Source organism: Amphiura filiformis, chromosome 20 (assembly GCF_039555335.1).
Source record: "Amphiura filiformis chromosome 20, Afil_fr2py, whole genome shotgun sequence".
Classification (NCBI taxonomy): Eukaryota; Metazoa; Echinodermata; class Ophiuroidea; order Amphilepidida; family Amphiuridae; genus Amphiura; species Amphiura filiformis.
In genome coordinates this window covers 44581013-44604058 of record NC_092647.1, presented here as the reverse complement: position 1 = coordinate 44604058, position 23046 = coordinate 44581013, and the positions used below count along the sequence as shown (strand labels likewise).

The following is a 23046-nucleotide window of genomic DNA, read 5'->3' as shown; positions in this document are numbered from 1 at the left end:
CAAGGGATTAGTCAATATTGTTTTATTGTTATAATAAACTGCAATAATTTTGAACAACACTTGTCATAAAGTGCTCAATACCAAGAAGGGAGGGCGTATAAAAATCCAAAGTTAGACCGAAAGTCGTAACTTTGAATTTTTACAATAATTTTTATAAAATTAAAGTGTGCATTGGTTCAGTCCCTACCAGTTCTAACTTTTTTGCTCACATGTAGGCTTTCCTTTCTGTTTGAATTTGGCTGTAAAATGCATGTAGAATGTACCACACCTAAGCAAACTGTACAGAAAAATCCAAACCATGCATTGATTGTGTCTAATTGCCCTCCGCGTACTACGCACAGTGCCTTTGCGCGTATTCGCGTCTCGTAGGCTTGATTCATTTTTCGAGCGGGTTGATGCATTTATAGTTGATTCTATTTTCCAATATTTTTAGTGATAATTTTGTTATAAAAACAGCAAATATCCCTTGTTTTTTTCTTCTCGTGTATGAAATAGGCGGGGCTTGTGCATTAGACGCATCAACATCAGCGCGCATGCATTATTTTGTCTAATTTCTCTCCCAACAAGTAATACCTGTTCATTTTAACCTATAAATGTACAACCAGTGTTTACTCTCTCTATAAATCATGCACAGTGATTGACCGATCACTGGTGATGACCGATTTCTAAAAAGATGAAGTTGTGCAAACCTAATTGTGAACATTATGAAAAGTCTCCTTGTTTTTAAACTCAAACATCAATGAGCATACAAAGGTGGTATCCCTGTTCAAACTGTAACCAAGTACAGTAAAAGTGCATACTTACACTTATGTTCTCATTTGGGTTATCTGCCTCCAAGTCCAAGTCGCAAACTTCATCCGATAAATCGGGGTCCATGTCAGAATCCTCCTCCCCACTCTGTGTTGCTGGTGTTTCTGCTTCCTGTGAATCATTATCAATATACAATGTAGATAGATTGGGGTGAATAGGGACGCAGGGGTGAATAGGGACAAACATGAGAAAAGTTTTGAAATCTCATTTTTTCACATTTGGTTAACACTTTTTTTTTTTTCTATTTCCACATATTGAAAGAGCAATCAAACAGTGTTTAGAAAATGGTTCAGCAGATGTTTTAGAATAAATTTAGGATACAGGGTGTCCAAAATGAAATTATCTAAAAAAAGTTCTAAAAAATGGGGTGGTCAAAACTTTCCTGCTCCCACGGCCACTATTTTAGAAAATGAGCTGGAAAATCACCAGGACCTAGCCTGTTAGGTCTTACAACTTTCTCTGAATGATTATTTATTCATTCTGACAGGAATTTTTATGACAATTTTTTTAATATTTTTCAGGTAAAGGTCACCTAATACGGGGTGAATAGGGACACCCTTGCCACAACCACCCTTACCCCACTACCACCCTACACTGCTCCACCCTTACCCCACTACCCTGATGAACCTACCCCACCACCTAAACCCTACCACCACCACCCTTAAATCACTATACCACACCCTGACCCCACTAGCCTCATTAAACCTACCATCCCCACCGCCCTACCCCACTACCACACCACCCTACCCAGGCTACCACCCTCATCCACCCCTAATACTATCATGTCACTGCCAGAACTCACTACCCCACACCCCTACCCCAGCACTCCACCATCCCTACCCCACCCATCTACCCCACCACCCTATCCCCTACCCCACCACCTATCCACTGCTCCACCACCACCATCCTATCCACTACTACCTCTACCAACATCATCATGATAACTTTTCTTATACCCCACCACCCTGATCCCACTACCCCAACACCCTACCTTACCCACCTTCTTCCCTACCACCCAGAACCCTACCCCAGCCATCCTTACCCCACCACACCCTACCCCTCCTCTTCTTGTACTGACCAGCCCTATCCACGTTGTCAAGAAATCAGATTTTAATCAGTTATGATGGTATGAATTACCTTGACATGTTTCTATTGTTTTTTTAAAACTCACTTGGTGTCCCTTTTCCCTCCATGTGGGGGTAAAAATGCAAGTACACTTCTTCAAAGTTGTTCTTTCCTTATCAAAACCAGTGCTGTCCCTATTGACCCCGAAGTCGGGGGGACACCAAAATTTTATTCATATACCCCCACATATATTCAATTTTTTATAATGGTGGATTAAAGGCATCATGGGTGGACATAATATGCCCTCAAAAGTTTGGCTCATGGAGCTACAGGAAAAAAACTACAATCTGGAGAGTGCCAAAACTGTCCCTATTCAACCCCAATCTACGGTATGCAACTATTGCTCAGCATTGGGTACCTGGACATATTGGAGCTTATCAAATTATACTCTGACCATTTAAATGCCACTCTCCATTGAGGGAGAGAGTTGACACTTTTTTCATGTTAAAGCTAATTTTTCAAATTAAAGCTATGTTGTAACATTTCCATAATAATAGATTTGTACCCAGTATTCCTTTTCCATAAAATCTGTATGTCGTCAATAAGTGGACCATTCTGTCGGTTGTGACTGAGGTCGGCCCTGTTAAGGTTTCAAAACCATCCCTTCTGCCATGTTTTACTTGTAGCAATTTTAGTAAGTCGTGATATAAAATAATGAAACAGCAGAACTTAACCAAATGGCTAAGATACATTACTGGATACAGCCAGTGGCGTAGCCAGGGGAAGCTGGGGCATGCCTCCACTCTCAAAATTGCGCAGGGGTGACAATTTGACATCCCTTGGAATCTGATATTGTACCACCAATTGAATAATAATCAAAAACAAAAACACTGTAACTGGCAAAACAAGCCTACATGTATGTTGGTCTGTCACTAGACTATATGTAAAAAATGTTTGTGAAAATTCATGGAAACATTTTTTGGGTGTCTCCCCATCACTTTTTACATTCTTGAGCACCCTGTCCCTGATCAAAAAAAAAAGTGTCAACAAGTCTGCAAAAAATACCACCTTTGATACATTCAGAAGTTGATGCACCCACCCCAGAAAACCTGGCTACACCACTGCAGATGACACTACGCCTAACATTGAGAATAGGGCTGCACGACCATGTCACCAATAGTCATAGCAGTACTTTTGACAATGACTTGGTGATAGTTGACTAAGACAACATAAAAGTTTGGCAAAGTTTGACATCCATGTACAAATGTTGCTGAAATTTACTTTACCCTGTGTCGTCATCGTCGGTTGCATTGCCACATTTATCCAAGTCGGCAGTTAGATTTTAAATCCCTTCGTCCATATCCATGTTAGGGCTCAAAATAGATGAGGTCAAAGGGCGATTTTGCTTTCCCCAAAAATGCCAAAATAGCACTCGAAAATACAATTACGGGGACAATTTTTTACAAAAAGTACCTTAGAAGAGACACTTTTTTTAGGCTTGCACTCAAATTTAAATGGGTATGTTGTCACTGAAATTCTAAAAGTACTCCACCCCCTCCCCAAAGTTCAATTATGGGGGGATTTTTTTTTTCAAAGTAGCCCTCAAAATAAAATTTAAAAAATTATAAAGACTGTTCCACATGTTGATTTGTGCATTTTGGGCATGAACGTTACCTGGAGTTTTTACTCAAATTTTGATTTCTAAATAGTCATTTGCTGACTAGTTTCAACTTTATGGTGATGACCGATTTCTAAAAAGATGAAGTTGTGCAAACCTAATTGTGAACATTATAAAAAGTCTCCTTGATAAAACTCAAACATCAATGAGCATACAAAGGTGGTATCCCTGTTCAAACTGTAACCAAGTACTAAAAGTGCATACTTACACTTATGTTCTCATTTGGGTTATCTGCCTCCAAGTCCAAGTCGTAAACTTCATCCGATAAATCGGCCTCCATGTCAGAATCCTCCTCCCCATTTTCAATTTTTGAGAAAAGTGTTGCTGGTGTTTCTGCTTCCTGTGAATCATTGTCAATATAAATATAGATTAGTCAAATAAAATCAGTATGCAATTATTGCTCAGCATTGGGTACCTGGACATATTGGAGCTTATTGATTTATATTTATTTATTACTTCATCACTGGCACATATACAGCTAAAATTATTGCACAACAAAATATTGATATACATACTGTACATTATATAAAAATATAAGCTTTTTGTATAAAAAATAGAAGTCCAGCGAATAGGCTGGGATAAACAGATATCTCTGGAACCGTTGCACCTAGGAAAGACCTAAATAAAATTGGGAAAAAATGAATGGAATAGCAGGGGCAAAACCTTAAATGGGCCTTCAACTTGGGCATCGGCAAGCAGAAAACCACGTACAGGAATCAGATGGAACAAATTGGAATAAAATTGAAACCTTAAAAAATCCTGACCTTAATATTTAAAAGAACAAATGGAATTGGGTAATCTGGTTTCCAGAGGCAGCTTGTTCCACAAAGGAACAATGTGATTGAAGTTTGATTGATTGTGGGATTCAGTCTTACACGTCTGAAAAGATAACATACAAATACAATACGACCTGCAGAGATCCTGGTAGTGGGACGGTTCTGTTGGTTATCACTATTAAAAACAACATAACATACTTACTTATTTACATCAAGATCATATTGTCCCAACTTGTATCTATGAAAAAGCCTAAGGTCCCTTCTGGATGATGGTGGAAGAAAAGGGTATATTAGAAATATCGTTCGCGTTTTAACGAAAATAGGCGTATTGTCGAAGGGCAAATAATTCACGAAATCGCTAAAAAAAAGGGGTGTTTTTCCCCTGAAAACTTCGCGAAATGAGATGCAAAAGGGGGTGTTTTTAAAGTTCATCGACAAGCATGGATACCCGCGGATGCAATAACCTGACACTTTGATGGATGAAAGTTGAGGTCCCACATCAAACTCCAATTATACAAGGCATCCAAATCTGTATGCAGTAGCTCAGTTACAATCAGAAGTATTGCTGATATTTTTATAATTTTCACCACAAAATATGATTACACACATGTCAAAAGCAATGGCAATGGCATGATGAGGATGGATGTATGGAACCGGGTCATGGAATGATCCAGTCAAACAGGTGCCAGGCAGTTAAGGATAAAACACCCCTTTTTTTAGCGATTTCGCAAATTATTTGCCCTACAATACCGGTATTTTCGCTAGAATACAAACCGTAATATTTCTAATACCCTTTTCTGGCAGAAACGCGTAGGCCTAGGGTTGGCTCACAAGCCCCATGGCTAAATGTGAACTTCAATCACTTGGCCGGGTGCACACCCGGATGCACCGAACAGAAAATTTATATATGAAACTGGGATATGTTTGTAAAACAACAGAAGACAGGGGCGGATTTAGGGGGGGGCGCAGCCGGCGCGCGCCCCCTCTATTTTTTGATTAGCAAAGGGCGCCGGTAACTTAAAAATACAAAAATTGTAAGAAATTTAAAAAAATGGAACAAATTCGGCCATGAACAGCAAACAATGGGCCAAAACCGTTGAGTTTTCGAGGGGGTAACCCCCTTTAACACATTTTTTTTGTCGTCGACCAAAAGGCGCCCCCTTTATCAAAAATTCCTGGATCCGACCCTGAAAGATAATAAAATATTACCTTTTTAAAAGGGCATTTTCGTGATCCACGGCCTATCCCCACTTTGCTCAAAAAAAGTTGAGATTTTTATACCACTGGATACCTCTCGCCGGGCTGGCTACAATATATAACACCTTGATGTTTTGCAATTTAAGTTCATTCTACAAATCGTACATACTTTGCAAACTTGCTTACTTTTAGTAATTTATTGTTGTTGTTAAAGGCTTAATGTACGATTTCCTTGAAATTTTAAATTGGTCAATATACCGGTACTCAAAATGCTGAAATAATACTAGTAATAATTATCAGTAATGGTTTCTGTCCATTTTGAGCTGAAATAACGAGGTAAAGTGGAAGAAACACTGCTTGTTATTTTGGCCGTTTAACACACAGTTCTATAGGAGGACATAAAGTCATATTTCTTGAATTGTGACTTTATGTCGAACTTTGCTCTGTTTACCTACAAACACAACAAATTTGGCTGATTCCATTTAGGTGCAAGTTGTGACATGTGTAAACATACAAATATGCCAAAAAATCAGGTTTGAAAAAAATTAACCAAATTCATATTATAAGATCGTACATTATGACTTTAATGAGTTATGTAGGTTTTACAAAAGTGTTGTTGTTTCAGCCCTATTTACAACATAACTCGAGAACTGCAGCTGCAGCACCTATAAAAGTAGGCCTATATCTGTGATATTTTAATTCTTCTATACAATCGCTATGAATTGAGCAATGCAGTTTTTGACAAGCCAAGGATTCTCGAGTACTAATATTACGATAAGGATAATGAACTGAGTGCAATGCATTCGTCAAGATAATCGCACGCGCCGTGGAGTTATTGCATTTAGCTCGAGAGCCGATAGGCTCAAGAGCTAAATGCAATAACTCCATGGCAAGTGCAATTATCTTGACGAATGCATTTGCACGAGTACATTATCCGTCATACACTTTTGAGTGTAGGCCTATTAAAACAATAGGCAATATTAATTGCTGCATTCATTATATTAGTTTTAATATTAGGAAAATATCTTACATTTTAAAAACACCGACCAGCTACGTAGCATTTAACTGGTAAAGAAAATCAATCCCTGTATTTCTATAGCCTACTAAAACCTGCCTAACTACATGTATTTGGGGCTTCAACTTTGTCAATGCTGCTGTGCTGTTTTCCTAGGCCTGTTGTCAACTTTTTCACAGAAAAAAAAAACCCGATGAAAAAAAAATCGCCTCACTGATGTGTAAAAAAAACCCTGAAACTATTATATACCTGTCTCAGAAAAAACCGCACAAGTCTGTATAAAGTTTACATTAAAGACCTGGGTCCTGATGATGATGCTTAAACCATAGACTCTCTCCTTTCTGGAGTAGGCCTATATGGCTCCATAGCCTGCATGATAGGCCACTGCTGTAATTTCGTTCTGGTATACAGCCTGTCTCAAAAAAAATTGTGCAAGTGAAAAGCGCCCTCTCTCGCAATACGAAAATACCGTTGTGACATAAAGCTTACATCACCGTCACGGGCGTAGTCTTAGCTCTCAAATGCCGTTTGTTCTGTTCAATTTGCTTGTTTTAATCTTGAGATATGTTTAGTTAAAGACGAAAGGGTAAAATCACAATTGTGCCACTTTTACTAGGGAAGAGGGCTTTCATGTAACAGTGATAGCATCAAGTTTATCAAGAGTTCCTTCGTGAAGTCAAAAGAATGCATCAATTACACAATACAAAATGTTTTTGTCTGTTCTTACTGTTTTATCATGATGCAGGAATGATGATTCTCTTTTTCCACTTAAAAGAGATTAAAAGATAAATAAATATTTCACATTCTGCTGTAAAAATTAAATACATGTGCATGTCTATAATTTTTCATGGTAAATACTGTTGTTCTCTTAGTCACTTAAGACATGTTAAAAGACAAACAAATATTGCGCACTTATACATGTTATAGGTTAATGAACGCGTATTACTTTTTGAGAGAGATATTGGACAAAATAATGCACGCGCGCTGATGTTGATGCGTCTAATGCATGTGCCCCGAAAGGGGGGAGTGCATTAGACGCATCAACATCAGCTATCATTGATTTACATGTACAGCTCTCTTCCCTAGTAAAAGTGGCACAATTGTGATTTTACCCTTTCGTTGTTAAATAAACATATCTCGAAATTGGAACAAGCAAATTGAACAGAAAAAACGGCATTTGAGAGCTAAGCCTGCGCCCGTGACGTTGATGTAAGCATCATGTCACAACGCTATTTTCTAATTGCCAAAGAGGGCGCTTTTCACTTGCACAATTTTTTTTGAGACAGGCTGTATAGGCCCTACCAGATCGAAATTCCAAATTTGGCGATATGTAGCAAGAGGTATCCATGCAGTGGTATAAACATCTCAAGATTTTTGAGAAAAGTGGGGGGATGTGGCTGTGGATCTTAATTGAAATGCCCTTTTAAGCAAAAATAAAAAATAAAAATAAAATAAAAACACATAAAGCAATGCAGGTTTACCGCCCCAGCCCAGCATTAAGTGGTCGAGCTCATACACTATAGGCCAACTCACCTCATTCTCCATCAGGCTGTCCATTTGATCTTCCGACAGTGTACTCATGATTCTGTATGAAATAAAGATTAAGATACAAAACTTGCGTTAATCGAAATTGGCAAGAGATCCCAGCTCTTAGGGGCTGTGCAATAATTGTGTGTACCCCCGGGGTGGTGAGTTTTCAAAATGGTCTGCCAAAATTCGCTTGCCGTCCCCCCCTCCCCACCCCTTTGACAGTGCCAAAAAATCTTTGCCCTCCCCCCTTGGCCGTGCCAAAATCCTTTGCCCCCCCCTTACATAATTAATATATTGATGTTCCTTCAACTTTGATATCCTCAGTAGATATAAAGACTTCATCAACACTGATATCAACAGTGGGCCTACATTCCACCTTCAACACAGTTCAGCCTAGCATTGGGCTATTCCAGAAAATAGATGCACACCCCCTATAGAGGAGTTCGGATATCCGGACTTTTTGTCCAGTCGTGAATGTTGGAAATCCAGACTTTTGAAGTGCCCAAAGAATAAATCCGACAGAAAAATAGTTTAAAATCAGAAATCCTCAATTTAAGAGCTCATTTTCAACATTTCCGTGATTTTCGCTTAATTTGATTGGATTTCCAAACTTTTTCCAGTAACATTGGCAACTGGAAATCCAGTCATTTTCAGAAAGCAGACTTGGACATTTCTTTGATTGAAATTTTACTCCTCTAATTGGGGGTGCGCATTTATTTTTTTGAATAGCCCATTGTGGCCACCCTATTTTTAAGTTTATCCAGAGCTTAAAAGTTTCTATAAAAAATGTCATTCCAGAATCAAGTGCTACCAGGGGTAGCAAGCGGGGGGAGGGGGGGGGGGGGCAGGGGAGGGGCAGGGTGGAAGAAGTCCATGGCCCCGAGCGTTTAGGGGCCCCAAGCAAAAGCGAAAATGAAAAGCGCTCATAAAGGAAATAGCCTACTTAAAGGCAGGGCCGGATTTACCTTTTGGGGGCCCGGGGTCAGGCCAAAATTTGAAGGATCCAAACTCGTCGTGAGGAACTTGTGCAATAGGCCCAAGTTTTGGGTTGCAAATTGGGGGCATATAAGATCGATAGTGGCGGCAGAAGCATTTCAAATTAGAAGGAGACAAGCATATTTTGTTTCGATTTTACTAGGACAAATAATGCGCGCGAACAACTTCAATTTCAGACAATTTTTGCCCCAAATGAAGGTGAATTTTGCTATGTGAATGGCTAGTATGCGCGAAGTGCGCAGAATTATTTTGGTCCAAAACATTGTGTTTAACATTGTTTTAACATTTTATGACAAATTATTAAAATTTGATATTTTTCACATTTTTTTGATATAATTATAACGGTCCTTGAAGTAAACTTTAAAAATCTAATGATATGTACTTTTACGCTTTAAAAAGCGTATGTAGCTGGGATATAAAGCCGACGATCAATTGAAAAATTTGACCTTTCATATTGAAGATATGGATTTTTTTCCCCAAAAGAACTATTTTTTTGTTGGTGTTTTTGGGGGAAAGTCCTTATCTCCAATACGAAGGGTCAAAATTCGTCGGCTTTTCATCCCACCTATACACTTTAAGTATAAATCATCAGATTTATAAAGTTTACTTCGAGTACTGTTAAATATCAAAAATATCAATTTTAATCATTTGCCATAGGCCTAGGCCTAAAGTGTGTATTACATTGCGAATTTCAAAAAATCCAAATTATTTGATATCAGAATTACATTCTTCGTATTCAGAATGCAATTCGATATGTCTGATGTGCTCTAATGTCCCATAATAAATACTGTCCAAACGTTCATACCTCATCCCGCAAGGCTTCTCGAAATCGAAAATCTTACAATATAAGACTATTTATAAATCTCATGCCTAACTAAGTTTTAGCACCAGTATCTTTTGAAATACATGTAGTATCATGCATTGTGGTTTTCTGATATTTACTGAAAAAAAATTGTTGCATTTTATTCGGTCGAGAAAATGTATTTTAACGTGAAAACCGTATAGCTCAAAATTTTGCTCATTTCAACACCTAATTCAATTCGGTTCCATGAGTGCCAAATAAATGATTTTATTGTTTACCACTTTAGACATGGACAAACGTTCTGAGTGAAAAGTGCACTTAATACATTAGTTTTCTCCGATACGAATCTTTTTCAGATTAACGAGTAGGCCTTAGAGTAGGCCTATATGGAAGATGTTATATTGTGCCAAATGTCAATGTATATGCATATAATATAAAGTATTCGGTCATGTTTAATTCAATTCAAGTAGGCCTACATGTACATGTAAGCCTATTCAAATACTAAAAAATTGGAGACAACCTGTAATCAAAGTAGCTGTAATGGATAACTAGGCCTATCTCATTATTATTATAATACCCGTAGGCCCTACATGGTGTAGCTATATGTTCCCGGTATGTTCATGTCAAGATAGACTAATCTTATTCCGGGTATAAGGAATTCCCATGCAATTTAAAGGGAACGCGATTACATCTTCTCTGGATAAACGAAACATTTTCCTTAAAATATTGTCGATATTTCTGAAATGTATATTTCCACAACATATCTGCGAACATTCTTTAGCAAGAAACAGACAAGTTTAGAATATGGATTGAAGAAGGGTCTTGAACAACAAATTCGTTGGAATCGTCTCACTTTTTCCCCGATAACAAGCTTGTTTCCTTAATTTAGAAAAGATTTTGTTTACAACCTTTTGGCAAGGCCTAGATTGCCCATAGAATTGATTCACTGATGCTGTTTATATTGGTATCATCGAAGATCTTCCATATGCATGCTAAGATAAAATTGTGTGACCATGGTGACATAGAGTTGGCCTATGTTTGGGTCATAGGAATAGAGTATTTTAATTTAAAACGATTTCACTCACTGTTGCAGATTATTATGTACCGTTAACGCGCGATGTGAATTAAAATAGGCCTACAATTTTATTATACACAACTTTAAAGATATTCCGTTGAGCAACGCGCAACGCAACCCAAAAATGTGCATGATAGGACTACCTTTACACGTTTTACCCTAGAAATATCGGTACAAATATATTTAAAAAGAATACCGTATTATGTTGGTATATCTTTTTGTGATTAAATTTGAGTCCGAGGTGGAACAAAAATGCATTCCGGAAAATCTTCGCAAGCTTACTATTTTGATTTATTTATGATTATTATATTTGGCCTATAATAATACTATACAGAAAAAATAAATCAACGAATTATCAAATTATAGCTTACCGGTTAACTTCTTCTGATATGATATGAATTTAGGCTTCTTATCTGCTTCTAGCCAGATCATCCAGAAACGACAGCAATACTTTCGAAATGAAAATTCGTGATGTCGTGCTCGACGAAAAAATAACTTATCTGTTGCAGGGATATTAGCTGATATTATCTCAGGCTGAACTTGCAAATCAAAGTGGGAATCCTGTTGCATTTGTCATTTCTTATATAATGCATATCATTTGAATATGAATACTTAATGGTTACCCGGGCCGGGAGTGGTGGTTATAATCCTGTGCAAGGGCAAAAGGACAAGCTTTATAAAATGTCAATTTGTGATTTCATACATTACACACATAACTTAACTCGTCCATATGATGCGATTATTATCCTGATAAATGATGGCACGATAATAATGTGCGTGTCATGTCAAAAGGTTATCAATTGTTAGGGTTTTACATATCTTAGAGATATTTTGCTCCACGAGTCCGTTTTCCCCAACAAAGATATTGAGTTCGTAAATTAAGATAACGGCCTTTAAAAATAAACAGGAATTACCTTACAAAATGTCTCAAAACATCACAAATTCGCAACAAACCCAAATTGTGAAAAAAAAAATTGTGTCCTTTTGACATGGCATCACGTCACAAATGCTCAAAACGGGCCAAAAAGAAAAGAAAGAGTATATATACAGGACATTCATTCTCTTCTGGGAAGTTACAATACTGCACTTTATTGCAGGGGTCGGGGTCAGGGTAAAATGTAGGGGTTGACAGTGAGCGCTAAACGTATTTTTTGCAACTTCTTGTGATTATGGATTATAACCATGATAACATAACTTAAAAGACATGCTTTTCAGTAGTTTTACCTTGTTTAATGGTATAATTATCGATATTTTTGTACCTGGGACAGGTCCGCCCTCCAGTTTGGGGTAAGTCCGCTCAGGGAAAATATAGGGCGAACGTGCCTCATCCTCAAAGGGGCGAACGTGCCCCTTATGCACATCTTTGTATTTTCCTCAGGGTGTGCAAAATACAAATCGAATGTCGTCTGCATTTAAATCTTTGACAGGTTCCATATGTTCCTAATACAGATTTCCATTAAAACCATTTGTATTTACGTATCGACGATAATATATAGGCCTACAACATTATTATTATTAATGCAAGAAAAAATTACGTTTTGGTGTAATTGTTTTGTTTTGGCTGCAGTTCGATGACCACCCGTCCTATATGTCGCGTAGCTATATATAGGGCCTATCATATGAGAACTTTATAATGACCTATGTCACCTAATTTTGCCATCACCAAATACCCCGATAACCGTGGTGCTGAGAAATGAGAATCAAGGGGTGTACGACCCAGCCCCTAGGGCGAATCTTAATGGGGGGGCACTTGTAGTTCAAGGTGGACACCAATCACACCATGCTCGGGTACAAACAGGGTTGTTTTTCAGCATTGTGCAAATACATCGCTGTACCTGTTTAGGGTGTCAAAAACGACAAGAAAACGGTATACTTTTCCAAGCAAAATACTTGCTTAGTTTAATGGCAAAATAAATAAAAATTCCTTTAAAAAAGGAATGGGCGGTGTTTTGATTTGGTATTAGAATAATTTTTTTCTAGGATACAGGGGAAGATGATTAAATGCAAAAGATATGTGTTTGTGTATATAGGATGTGTATGACAGGACCGTTTTGGATTGAATTAAATTGTATTGAAATGAATGGTATGAAGCTTCCGTGTCAATTTGTGATCATGTGGCTGGGGGAGTTTTGTATTTATATTGCACTAGATTTCGCGGTTCTCGGGTTGGGCGGTTCTCGTGATAGGCCTATCTCTAATTACCCAACTCCCGTTACCCATAATACTAATGTCCTAACCTTTCAAACTACTACGATATGCGTCGCTCAATGATTAATCAACTCGGTTTTGTAGCTGTGACGCTTACTTCGGTACCCATAATCTGAAAACCCATCGTTCGCCTCTTTCAAACCCTGTCCTGCTACCACATTGGAGGACCCCAAAATACCTCGAAATTCAACGCAAACGGGTTATACCATAACTGATGATTTTTATGTTAATCCTGTCTTGAAAATAGGCCTATTGGTCCGATGAGATGCACCTGTTAGTCACACTGTAATGCTTTTCCGATGCGCGCACTGTACTCCACACACACTCCCGTTCATAGACATACCACCTAGACCTGTAACTGCCCATCCCTAACCATGGCAGTAGGTGAAGCCACGTATCCAAGGTGATTTTGGTCGGGTGGTCGGACGCGGAGAAATAAGCGTTCATGTCTGGAACGAAAAACGCGATCGTTTGCGTGATTGCTGCGCCGTTATCGCCCGCGTCAAACGCAACATGTTCTGCAGACGCGAACATGTCTGCTTGTTTGCGTCCGGGTTGCGTCCTTGTCAAAATCGTTGCTAAGCAGTGTTGACTTCACTACGCAAACCAAAGTTATAGGTCTAGGTTCTTGTTTGTCTGGGCTCCCGTTGATACTCCGCGATATCGCACCGCGAGCATGCGATAGTGCACCGCGTGAACGCGAAACTCGCGGACGCGAACGCGATAGCGCGCGGACAGAGGACGGACGGACGGACACGCCGTAATTAGTATTAAGATTGGTAAAAAAAGGTGAAATAGACTACGTTTGGCTTCTATCAGAACACATCGTAGGGTAAAACAAGAACCTGAACATGCATTTTTACTCTCTTAGTTAAGGGCTGGGGTATGAACGTTTGGACAGTATTTATTTTGGGACATTAGAGCACATCAGACATATCGAATTGCATTCTGAATACGAAGAATGTCATTCTGATATCAAATAATTTTGATTTTTGAAATTTGCAATTTAATACACATTTTATGGCAAATCATTAAAATTGATATTTTGATATTTACCAGTACTTGAAGTAAACTTTATAAATCTGATGATTTATACTTAAAGTGTATGTAGGTGGGATGAAAAGCCGACGATCAATTGAAAATTTTGACCTTTCGTATTGAAGATATGGATTTTTTCCCAAAACACCAAAAAAAAAAAATTAGGTCTTTGGGGAAAAAATCCATATCTTCAATATGAAAGGTCAAAATTTTCAATTGACCGTCGGCTTTTTTTTTTTTTTACATACACTTTAAGAGTATATCATTAGATTTATATAATTTACTTCGAGGACTGTTATATATCAAAAATATCAATTTTTATAATTTGTCATAAAATTTGTATTATATTGTGATTTTCAAAAATGAAAATTATTTGGTATCAGAAAGACATGCTTCGTATTCAGAATGCAATTCGATAGGTCTGAGGTGCTCTCATGTCCCACAAAAAAATACTGTCGAAACCCAATAAACGCTCATTTTAGATCCCTTAAAAGAATGGCAAAATACTTGTTTAGGGTAGGCCTATGTTTTGCACGCGCAGAGTAATACTTGCTTATGGATGCGTTTCGAGAGTCCATGAGCATGTTGTCCATTGTAAGTGCATGCGAGTATTTTTTTTTGGGGGGCTTTGTTGCCCCCCCGAGGTAAAAGCAGGGGAGGCCAAAACGAAGGGCGGCGGCAAAAAGAGGGCGACGGAAGAAGATGGGGCGGCAAAAAATCAGTAAAGAAAAAAGGGCTGAAAAAATTGTGAAAAACGGTACTATAGGCCTACATCAAAATGTGTTACATTGTGGCACATAAAACCCTCCATCATCTTCGCGCTGACTTCAAATCATACAAATAGCTGTAACTTTTAAATTCGGGTATTTTTCTTTAAAAACACTGCTGTGTTGTTAATATTGATATAAAATTAGATCGGTTGAGCCCATATTTATTGGTCGAGCTATACTTTTGTCTCGTCCAATATTTTACAACTCATAGCGAGACCAATAAATATTGGGCGTAAAGCATCCAATTTTATCATTATTATGTTTTGGATCCAATATTATCACAACTTGGATCCATCAAAACATAATAATGAACGAAATTGGACAAATGGGGTATCAAAATGGGCATAAATAAATCATCCTTCTTTCTATGTTGAAATATTGTGAACACAGTCATTAGTTCTGATGCTATATAGGCGTATTTATAACAGCTGCGTTACTTTTTGTGCAATATTTACTTGTATTTTGCTGTCATTAAAACCGGCACTATATTTTCCTCTTGTCGTTGGATAAAGGCATGCTCATCTGAACGTTCATAAAAAATCATCAAAATTCAGATTTTAGCACTAGTGTCATAGATGTGTAACGTAACATTATTAGCCTATGGTGACTGAGCTCAAGCCTTATTATACTGTATTAAAGACAAAATAGGACATTTTACACGTACCGTATGTCATTTACCTTTAAAGTAAAAAAAATTGTAGGCCTCTTTGAATATGGCTTCAACTTTAATATTGCTCTTTTTGACCAATTTGTTCATTTAAAAAATACCTAATGACAATTTTAATGGCTTTTCCTTCTCTTTCAGGCAATTTATACGCAATTGGTTTTACACGTTCGCCGGGATGAATTACTAACTTTGCTATCTCCAGAAAATGATGATCTTAATTTTGTTTTGTGCCAAATCAAAATATTATTTTATCAAGCGTTTGTCTCAGTTCACCGGCTATTTTAAAAAAAATGTATTACTTCCATTTTTTTTTCAAGATAACTGACTTCCATAATTATCATATGTTAAAAATATAGATCATGGCTTAACTTTTGTTATTGAAGTTGAAAATATGTTTAGTCTTGTTATCCTACTCAAGTGCTACCAAGTGTGTCACTTAGTTTTCTTTTAGATATATATAATAAGGCATACAACCCTAATAGTTTAGGAGTTGGACCATACAAATCTATGGTCCAGTGATTGTGTGATTAACGTTGTAGCAGATATTGACTTTTCTCTTAAACTTCGTTCTTTTGGCATTACTTATACTTGAATCTGTTGCGCTGACATGCATTTCCAATTTAAGAACTAAAGTCAAGTACCGGTATTGTTACTTGAGCGTAATTATGTATATCCGTGGAAGATGATCTCCTTCTTCCATGGTATTTTAGATTCTCTCGGTAAATTTGTGAGAAGTTTTCCACACTTAACTTCATTGTTCTTAAACATAAAAAGCGAAGTCTTCGCTAATCGATTGTAGATCTGTTAAAAGGTAAATCTCTACCCGGGATCTCTACAAAATAAGAGATTTATATATATGTACCCTTATTGTTATGTAATCTGGCTAATTATGCGATTATGGAAAGCTGGATACTCCATTTTAGTGCCAGATTGCCACCCTGTAAGCTAATTCCCGATTACACGATGGCATGACTGTAATATGTTATGGTAATTACTAAAGCACTGAATAATGTGTGATTTGTACAAAGCATATAGATTCCCATTTAAATGTCGGTTTTCACCGATCACATCCCTTTTAACGAAGAAAATTGCGACTTATTCCAGCGCTATACAATGCGTATTAAATATTATTGTGATGGGGGGGGTAAATGGGGGTGGCGGTGGCGAGGCGAAAGGGATGGGACAAGCAAATTTTGGCAAGCCGAGAGAGGGGGGGGGCAAGCCCGCTTGAAGCGATTTTTAGCACACATTCATGGGGCGCCTTTTAAATAAAACGCATTAAAAAGGCTTAGGAAAATTAACGGTAGGGAAATGCTTTTAAAAATATGCACATTTTCCTGCTCGCTACGCTTGGAACAACATGTATCAAGACACTTTTGTAAAATGGGATCTCAAAAATTTGGCATGTGCAAGGGGGAGGGCAAAGATTTGGCCGGGGGTGGTTTGGGCAAGCGATTTTTGGCGGGCCGAGAAGGGGCGGGGGGCAATCGATTTCTAGTCGTTTGGAAATCCCCCTGGATCATAATTACTGCACAACCCCTATCCCTCGATCGGGGAACTCTGAATCAAACCGGAAAATTCAAATTTTACTGTAATTATAGCACTTAAGGGAGCTGGAATGAGCGTTTTGACAGTATTTTTTGTGGAATGAGAGAGCACATCAGACCTATCGAATTGCATTCTGAATACGAAGAATGTCTTTCTGATATCAAATAATTTTCATTTTTTTTAATTCACGATATAATACAAATTTTATGACAAATTGTTAAAATTTGATATTTTTCACATTTTTGATATATAACAGTCCTCGAAGTAAATTTTATAAATCTAATGACATATTCTTAAAGTGTATGCAGCTGGGAGGAAAAGCCGACGATCAATAAATAAATTTGACCTTTCATATTGAAGATGTGGATTTTTCCCCCAAAGACCTATTTTTTTTGTGTGTTTTAAATCCATATCTTCAATACGAAATGTCAAAATTTTCAATTGATCGTCGGCTTTTCATCCCACCTAAATACACTTTAAAAATAAATAATCATATTTATAAAGTTTACTTCAAGTACTGTTAAATATCAAAAATATCAATTTTTAATCATTTGCCATAAAATGTGTATTACATTGCGAATTTCAAAAATCTAAATTATTTGATATCAGAAGGACATTCTTCGTATTCAGAATGCAATTCGATATGTCTGATGTGCTCTAATGTCACACAATAAATACTGTCCAAACGTTCATACCCCACCCCTTAAGGCTTATTCTTACATTACATTTAGTATAGTCATCATATATGGTCATGATAGTAGGCCTACACCAACACTGGGCATTACAATCGTGCAAAAAGTAGGAGAAAATCGGAGGGTGTGCTGTATCACACGTTCGATGGCTTTAATTGCCTTCCTCTAGGCATAGGCCCTACAGTTTATATACATATCATTACAACGGTTTAGAGAGACTGTTACCATTGAGCCAGATGGGCCTGGGCCCAGGGCCCCCAAATTTTGGGCCCCCAAAATTGCCCTTGCATATTTCTTTTTTTTAGCCCGAAAACACAATGTTTTGGGCCCAAATGGGTAAAATTGCAAAATTTTCGCATTGACCCTTTCCATAGCTAAACTCACCTTCTTTTGGGATCTCCAAATTTTTGGCCTTTCCCAGGGCCCCAAAAGGTAAATCCGACCCTGGATACAATAAAACCGTATAAATTACCAACTCTAGGGAGGTAGGGCATACATGGACTATGTGTATATTTGCATGCAGTGATGTGAGATACCACGCCATGATGTAACTAGTAGGCCTACTGTATGTAGCCTATGTTTAGATAATTCTGGTGATGTGGCTTCCACATGGACACGGGTCCGGGAGACTAGTACACGTCTCCATTCAATTTGGGATCCGGATATATATGATGCCACATCGCCAGCATTATCTAAATATGGGTGACTAGTTGCAACTTAGAACCATTTTTTGTAACGTATATAGCACCCTACGGTCCTGTAAGAAGAACTTTCAAAAGTTCTATTAAGAACCTTAACAAATGAAATAGGCACAATTCAGGGACTAAAGAACCGCCTTTTCTGTTCTATATACCATATAGAGTATACTGAGAACCCTTGAAGGATTCTTTATTAGGCCTAAGGGTTTCTTAAAGGTTCTTCAAGCTGATGAAAGGTTCTACAAAGAACCATTTTCTTGGCTAAAGAACCTTTTTCTTTTTTAGCCAGCCGAAGGGGGGCAATCGATATTTGGCGAGCCGAGAGGAAGGGGTGGGGGGTTGGCAAGCAAATGTTGGCACGCATTGATTGATGCCCGTAAATAACACGTTCTAGGAAAAATAAGGATAGGATCGCACTATCTTGGATGTTTCGTTACTTAGGCCTAGGAAACACAGCAAAATAGGTCAAGGCCAATTATAGGCCTCAATGGTATCGCTAAATGACCTATTTTGCTCTGTAACGGATCATCCTAGATGGTTATTTTAATTGTTTTATCAACGCGAACATGGCACCACTTTTGGCAAAATCAGAGAACTTGATGTTTTGACCCCCATAGTGCCAAAAAAACGTGACGTTAGTTATAACTCAAGAACGGTACGTCCTAGGTCAAACTTTACATTTTCTGAAGTTGTTACATTTATTTATTCCAAAATGGTATAGGCCTACTATGGAAAGCCGGTCATTTGACAGCCATTTAATTGTGCATTTAACCCAATATAGAAGCCAGGCGAGCCAAGCTCTGACTGTGAGTATTATAAGCGCGCTCTAGCTATTAACATAAAAGAATTGGACACATGCAAATGAGCAATTCTCATATCCTGATTTCTATTATCCTTGGATCATGATGACTGAGCGAGAAAAATCACCAAGTAACAATTCGACAAATTACCAAATACATCTCGTATGTTACAGATAATTATAAGGAACTCTATGAACAGTGGTATTATGAAAATATTAAAACAATTAAACCGAACAACATTTTCCAAAAACAGTATTATTTCAGAGAAATTGTAATGGACGAGCCTGATCGTGATTTTTGTAGTTGAAAACGTTTTTGTCATTTAGCTATCTGGAACTTTATTTTGCAGGGGCATTAAAAACGCCCTCTCTTTTTCGGATGGCTAGCACGGTTTGAGAGTGATTGAATGAAATTAATTATAAACTATTGAAAAAAAAACCAGAATCTTATATTATGGAATTTGTGATCATACGTTCAATATTTGCTGGTTTGAACACCGATATGATGATATTAAAAAATGTAACACGCTTCTGAAGATGAGTACTTGCGAGCCATAGACCGCGAAATGACATTAAAAAATTTTAAAAAAAATTCTCAAACGTTTCCTTTGAAAATAATGATATATAACTAATTAGAATTTTTCTTCATTTTGCAAACCACACACGCTAATAATGATTTTGGGGTAAAATATGTTCAATTATGGATGTTACGGGGATTTGACTGCAAGTACAGATCGCGAAATGACACGATTTCACCCTATATTCGGGTTCCAAAATTCGATGTAAAAAAGCCTCATAAAATTTAAATTTATCAATTAATTCTGCTGAAACTTTCTTGAAATTGCCCCCAACGGTCATTTAAAGGCACCAAACTAAAAAAAACGGCATACAATTAGCTGTAAAGAAAAATGCAACATTATTTTTGAACGTGCACAAATTGGGTCAAAATGTCGGGTCGACCTATATAGTCCCCAAGAGCGTCTATTTTGGAAGCTCGTAAAACGAAAAATATAGTCGGAAATTGGTGAAAGATTATTTGGGGGGACCGAAATAAGTGCCCGATAGACGTGTGAATGTTTTTTTTCTGTTAAATATAACCAAAACATGTTTTTCATCATTTTTGAAAATGGGATCGCGAAATGACAAATGGACATATAAGCAGGCTCTGCTAACCCACTTACCTGAGATCGCGAAATGACAATCAGGATAGAGAGAGAGAGAGAGAGAGAGAGAGAGAGAGAGAGAGAGAGAGAGAGAGAGAGAGAGAGAGAGAGAGAGAGAGAGAGAGAGAGAGAGAGAGAGAGAGAGAGAGAGAGAGAGAGAGAGAGAGAGAGAGAGAGAGAGAGAGAGAGAGAGAGAGAGAGAGAGAGAGAGAGAGAGAGAGAGAGAGAGAGAGAGAGAGAGAGAGAGAGAGAGAGAAAGAAAGAAATAAAACCGGGGTTCTACTCCTAAAAACTTGCGACCGTTTGGGGTTCTTCGTTTTTCAAATTAAATATCTAGAAAACTAATAGATAAAGGAGTGACCTCTGGGTGGTGTCAAACATGTCAAATGAAAGAGAAATAGATAAAGAACACAACGAAAAACGAGAATTTCACTCCTAATACCGTATAGTTTTAAAGTTATAATTGTTTATTTTCCTTTTTAAATCGAAGCTATTATTAAGAACCGCGAAACCTGATTCAAGCCCCATGGACCAGCTTTGTGGTTCGAGAACCGCCCTGGTTTTTGAATCGAGTAAAGGGGGAGAAAGACGACATGGGATGACGGTTTTTTCCCAATTACATGGATTTTTAAGTAAAAATTTTAAATGCGCCAAAACAAGCGCTGAAAGATAATAAATTCAAAATCTGTCCATCCATCATGCCTTTTCAAGGATAATATGTTATGTATTTTATGTAAAACATATGCCTAAGTATACGTAAAAGGGAGTCGGGTAATGCTTTTATTGAGCCACCCTGTATACTTTTAATGTAATACATGAGTTAGGTACATACCTTTTGTTGAATCTGCAACTGAACACCTTACTTTCTCACGTAACTCCGTGACATTGTCATTGTTGACAAGTGTTAACGGATCATCGGGGTAAACGAATTTCTCTGATCCTGGAAGAGGTGCCGGGTTCATTCCCCCGAACAGAATTTTGGTACAAGTACATATTAAGACGTCCTCAGTATAAGGCAGGACCCAACGTAAACCTAATTTAGGATGACCTGGGTCTGGTTGCTGTCCCATGTAGCAGTCTTTGGCTCCACCATGTCCACAGGCACAAACAATGACTGTATTTTATCAAAATATAACAAAACCAACACCGTTAAAAAATATCAAAATTCAACTATAGCTACGTGTATTTTAGGAGGAAATTTTAAGATCCGTTAACAATGACTAATACATCCTAATACTAAAACCCTATGATCATAATAATAAAAAAAACAGTGGCCTAAGTAGCAGGGGCAACTAAACATCTTCTGTAAGATCCCTCTTGCCCTACGCCACCCATGCAGGCAGCTCCCGGTTAGCCATCAAACATGACAATATTTTATACTGAAAAATGTGCAAAAACAAGACAAGAAAAAACCCATGATAATAACAACAAAAACATTTTGGCAACCGATATATAACCGGGTTTATACCACAAATAGTTTGTATTCTCGACAATGAACATTGTTCAGCGTTAATTCTATATGAAAAAGTAAAGAACACAAACATTAAGTTTGACGACTTCATTGAAGAATGATACTTGTAACAATAATTACGACTTTGTCTTCAATAATTACGATACCAATCTATTTGTTTGTTTGTTTACTTGTTTGTTTTGTTCAATGATGCTTACCTGTCACAGTCGCTATTACGAATTTCATCGCTTTAGCCATGTTGAAAAAAATTGATAACTCTAAGTCATATTCCCGTCTCATCTACATTGATTCCTGATATTTGATGTACACGTCCTCCTCGCTGGTAGGCAAGAAGGAAACTAGTACTCCTCCCAAAGATATAACTATAGCAGCGTTGTATGTTACCATAGTGACACCAGGGAACCACTTATTATGATGTCCTGGTATATTGCTAATTTTTTTGCACCTTATATTTGTAATTATTAACTGTTTTTGAACTGTTCTTGATATTGTAAGGTTCCCTATGAAGGTGTTCTATCAATTGAAGCACTGGAGTTTTGAAAAATATTGACTGGTATAATTTCAAATGAAAATGTACAGAGACCAAGTGATATCACATCACACGTTTTCCATTTATGATGGGCTCCCCAGTCATTCACGAGCTGGTATCCAAGTAATTTCTAACATTGGTTGCCAATGTTTAGCTATTTTTGGAATGATTTCATTGTTTAGATGTTAATTATTATGATTAAATTTGTCATTATTGCTATCAATATCCGGCTCGGCGTTTAGAATCTACATTAATTATTAAAATTCAATTTGACACAAAATTAAAAGATATTGACGTTTTAGATGTTACACTATACAGGCTGTATCAAAATGATTGGTACCCATCAGCTTTTGTCTAATAAAACGACTGCTTCTTCCACATTCAACACTAGATCCTCTTGAAATGACTACGATTGTTTAATGACCTTTTATGACATAAATCTACAAATAAGGTGGCTGCTCATTGCATTTTATTGTGGTCATGTTCATATCATATCATATCATATCATTTGCCAGTAAA

General features: G+C 37.5%; 2 protein-coding genes across 2 annotated transcripts in view; both read right to left on the bottom strand.

Moving 5' to 3' along the window:
- LOC140142344 (uncharacterized) overlaps positions 1–22312 on the bottom strand; it is a 209518-nt gene extending 187206 nt beyond the window's left edge. The window contains exons 1-2 of the mRNA XM_072164314.1: positions 22196–22312; positions 21360–21641 (exon numbers count right to left, since the gene is read on the bottom strand). Of these exons, the coding sequence (XP_072020415.1) occupies positions 21360–21641; positions 22196–22277 (364 nt within the window). The 5' untranslated portion in view covers positions 22278–22312. The remainder of the gene's footprint in view (positions 1–21359; positions 21642–22195) is intronic.
- On the bottom strand, positions 269–8160 carry LOC140142968 (uncharacterized). The gene is made up of 4 exons (XM_072164996.1): positions 8075–8160; positions 3762–3893; positions 805–921; positions 269–277 (listed from the first exon to the last, which is right to left on the bottom strand). Exons 1-4 carry the CDS (start codon positions 8120–8122, stop codon positions 269–271), a joined length of 306 nt encoding a protein of 101 aa, XP_072021097.1. The 5' UTR covers positions 8123–8160.
- Positions 22313–23046: the final 734 nt, after the last annotated feature.

What these genes read in the sequence shown, in the direction of transcription:
- LOC140142968 (XM_072164996.1), bottom strand. Translation starts at nt 8,122, where the DNA reads ATGAGTACACTGTCGGAAGATCAAATGGACAGCCTGATGGAGAATGAG. An exon ending in ACAGCCTGATGGAGAATGAG is followed by an intron (nt 3,894 to 8,074) that starts GTGAGTTGGCCT and finishes AATGATTCACAG; the next exon opens with GAAGCAGAAACACCAGCAAC. An exon ending in ACCCAAATGAGAACATAAGT is followed by an intron (nt 922 to 3,761) that starts GTAAGTATGCAC and finishes AATGATTCACAG; the next exon opens with GAAGCAGAAACACCAGCAAC.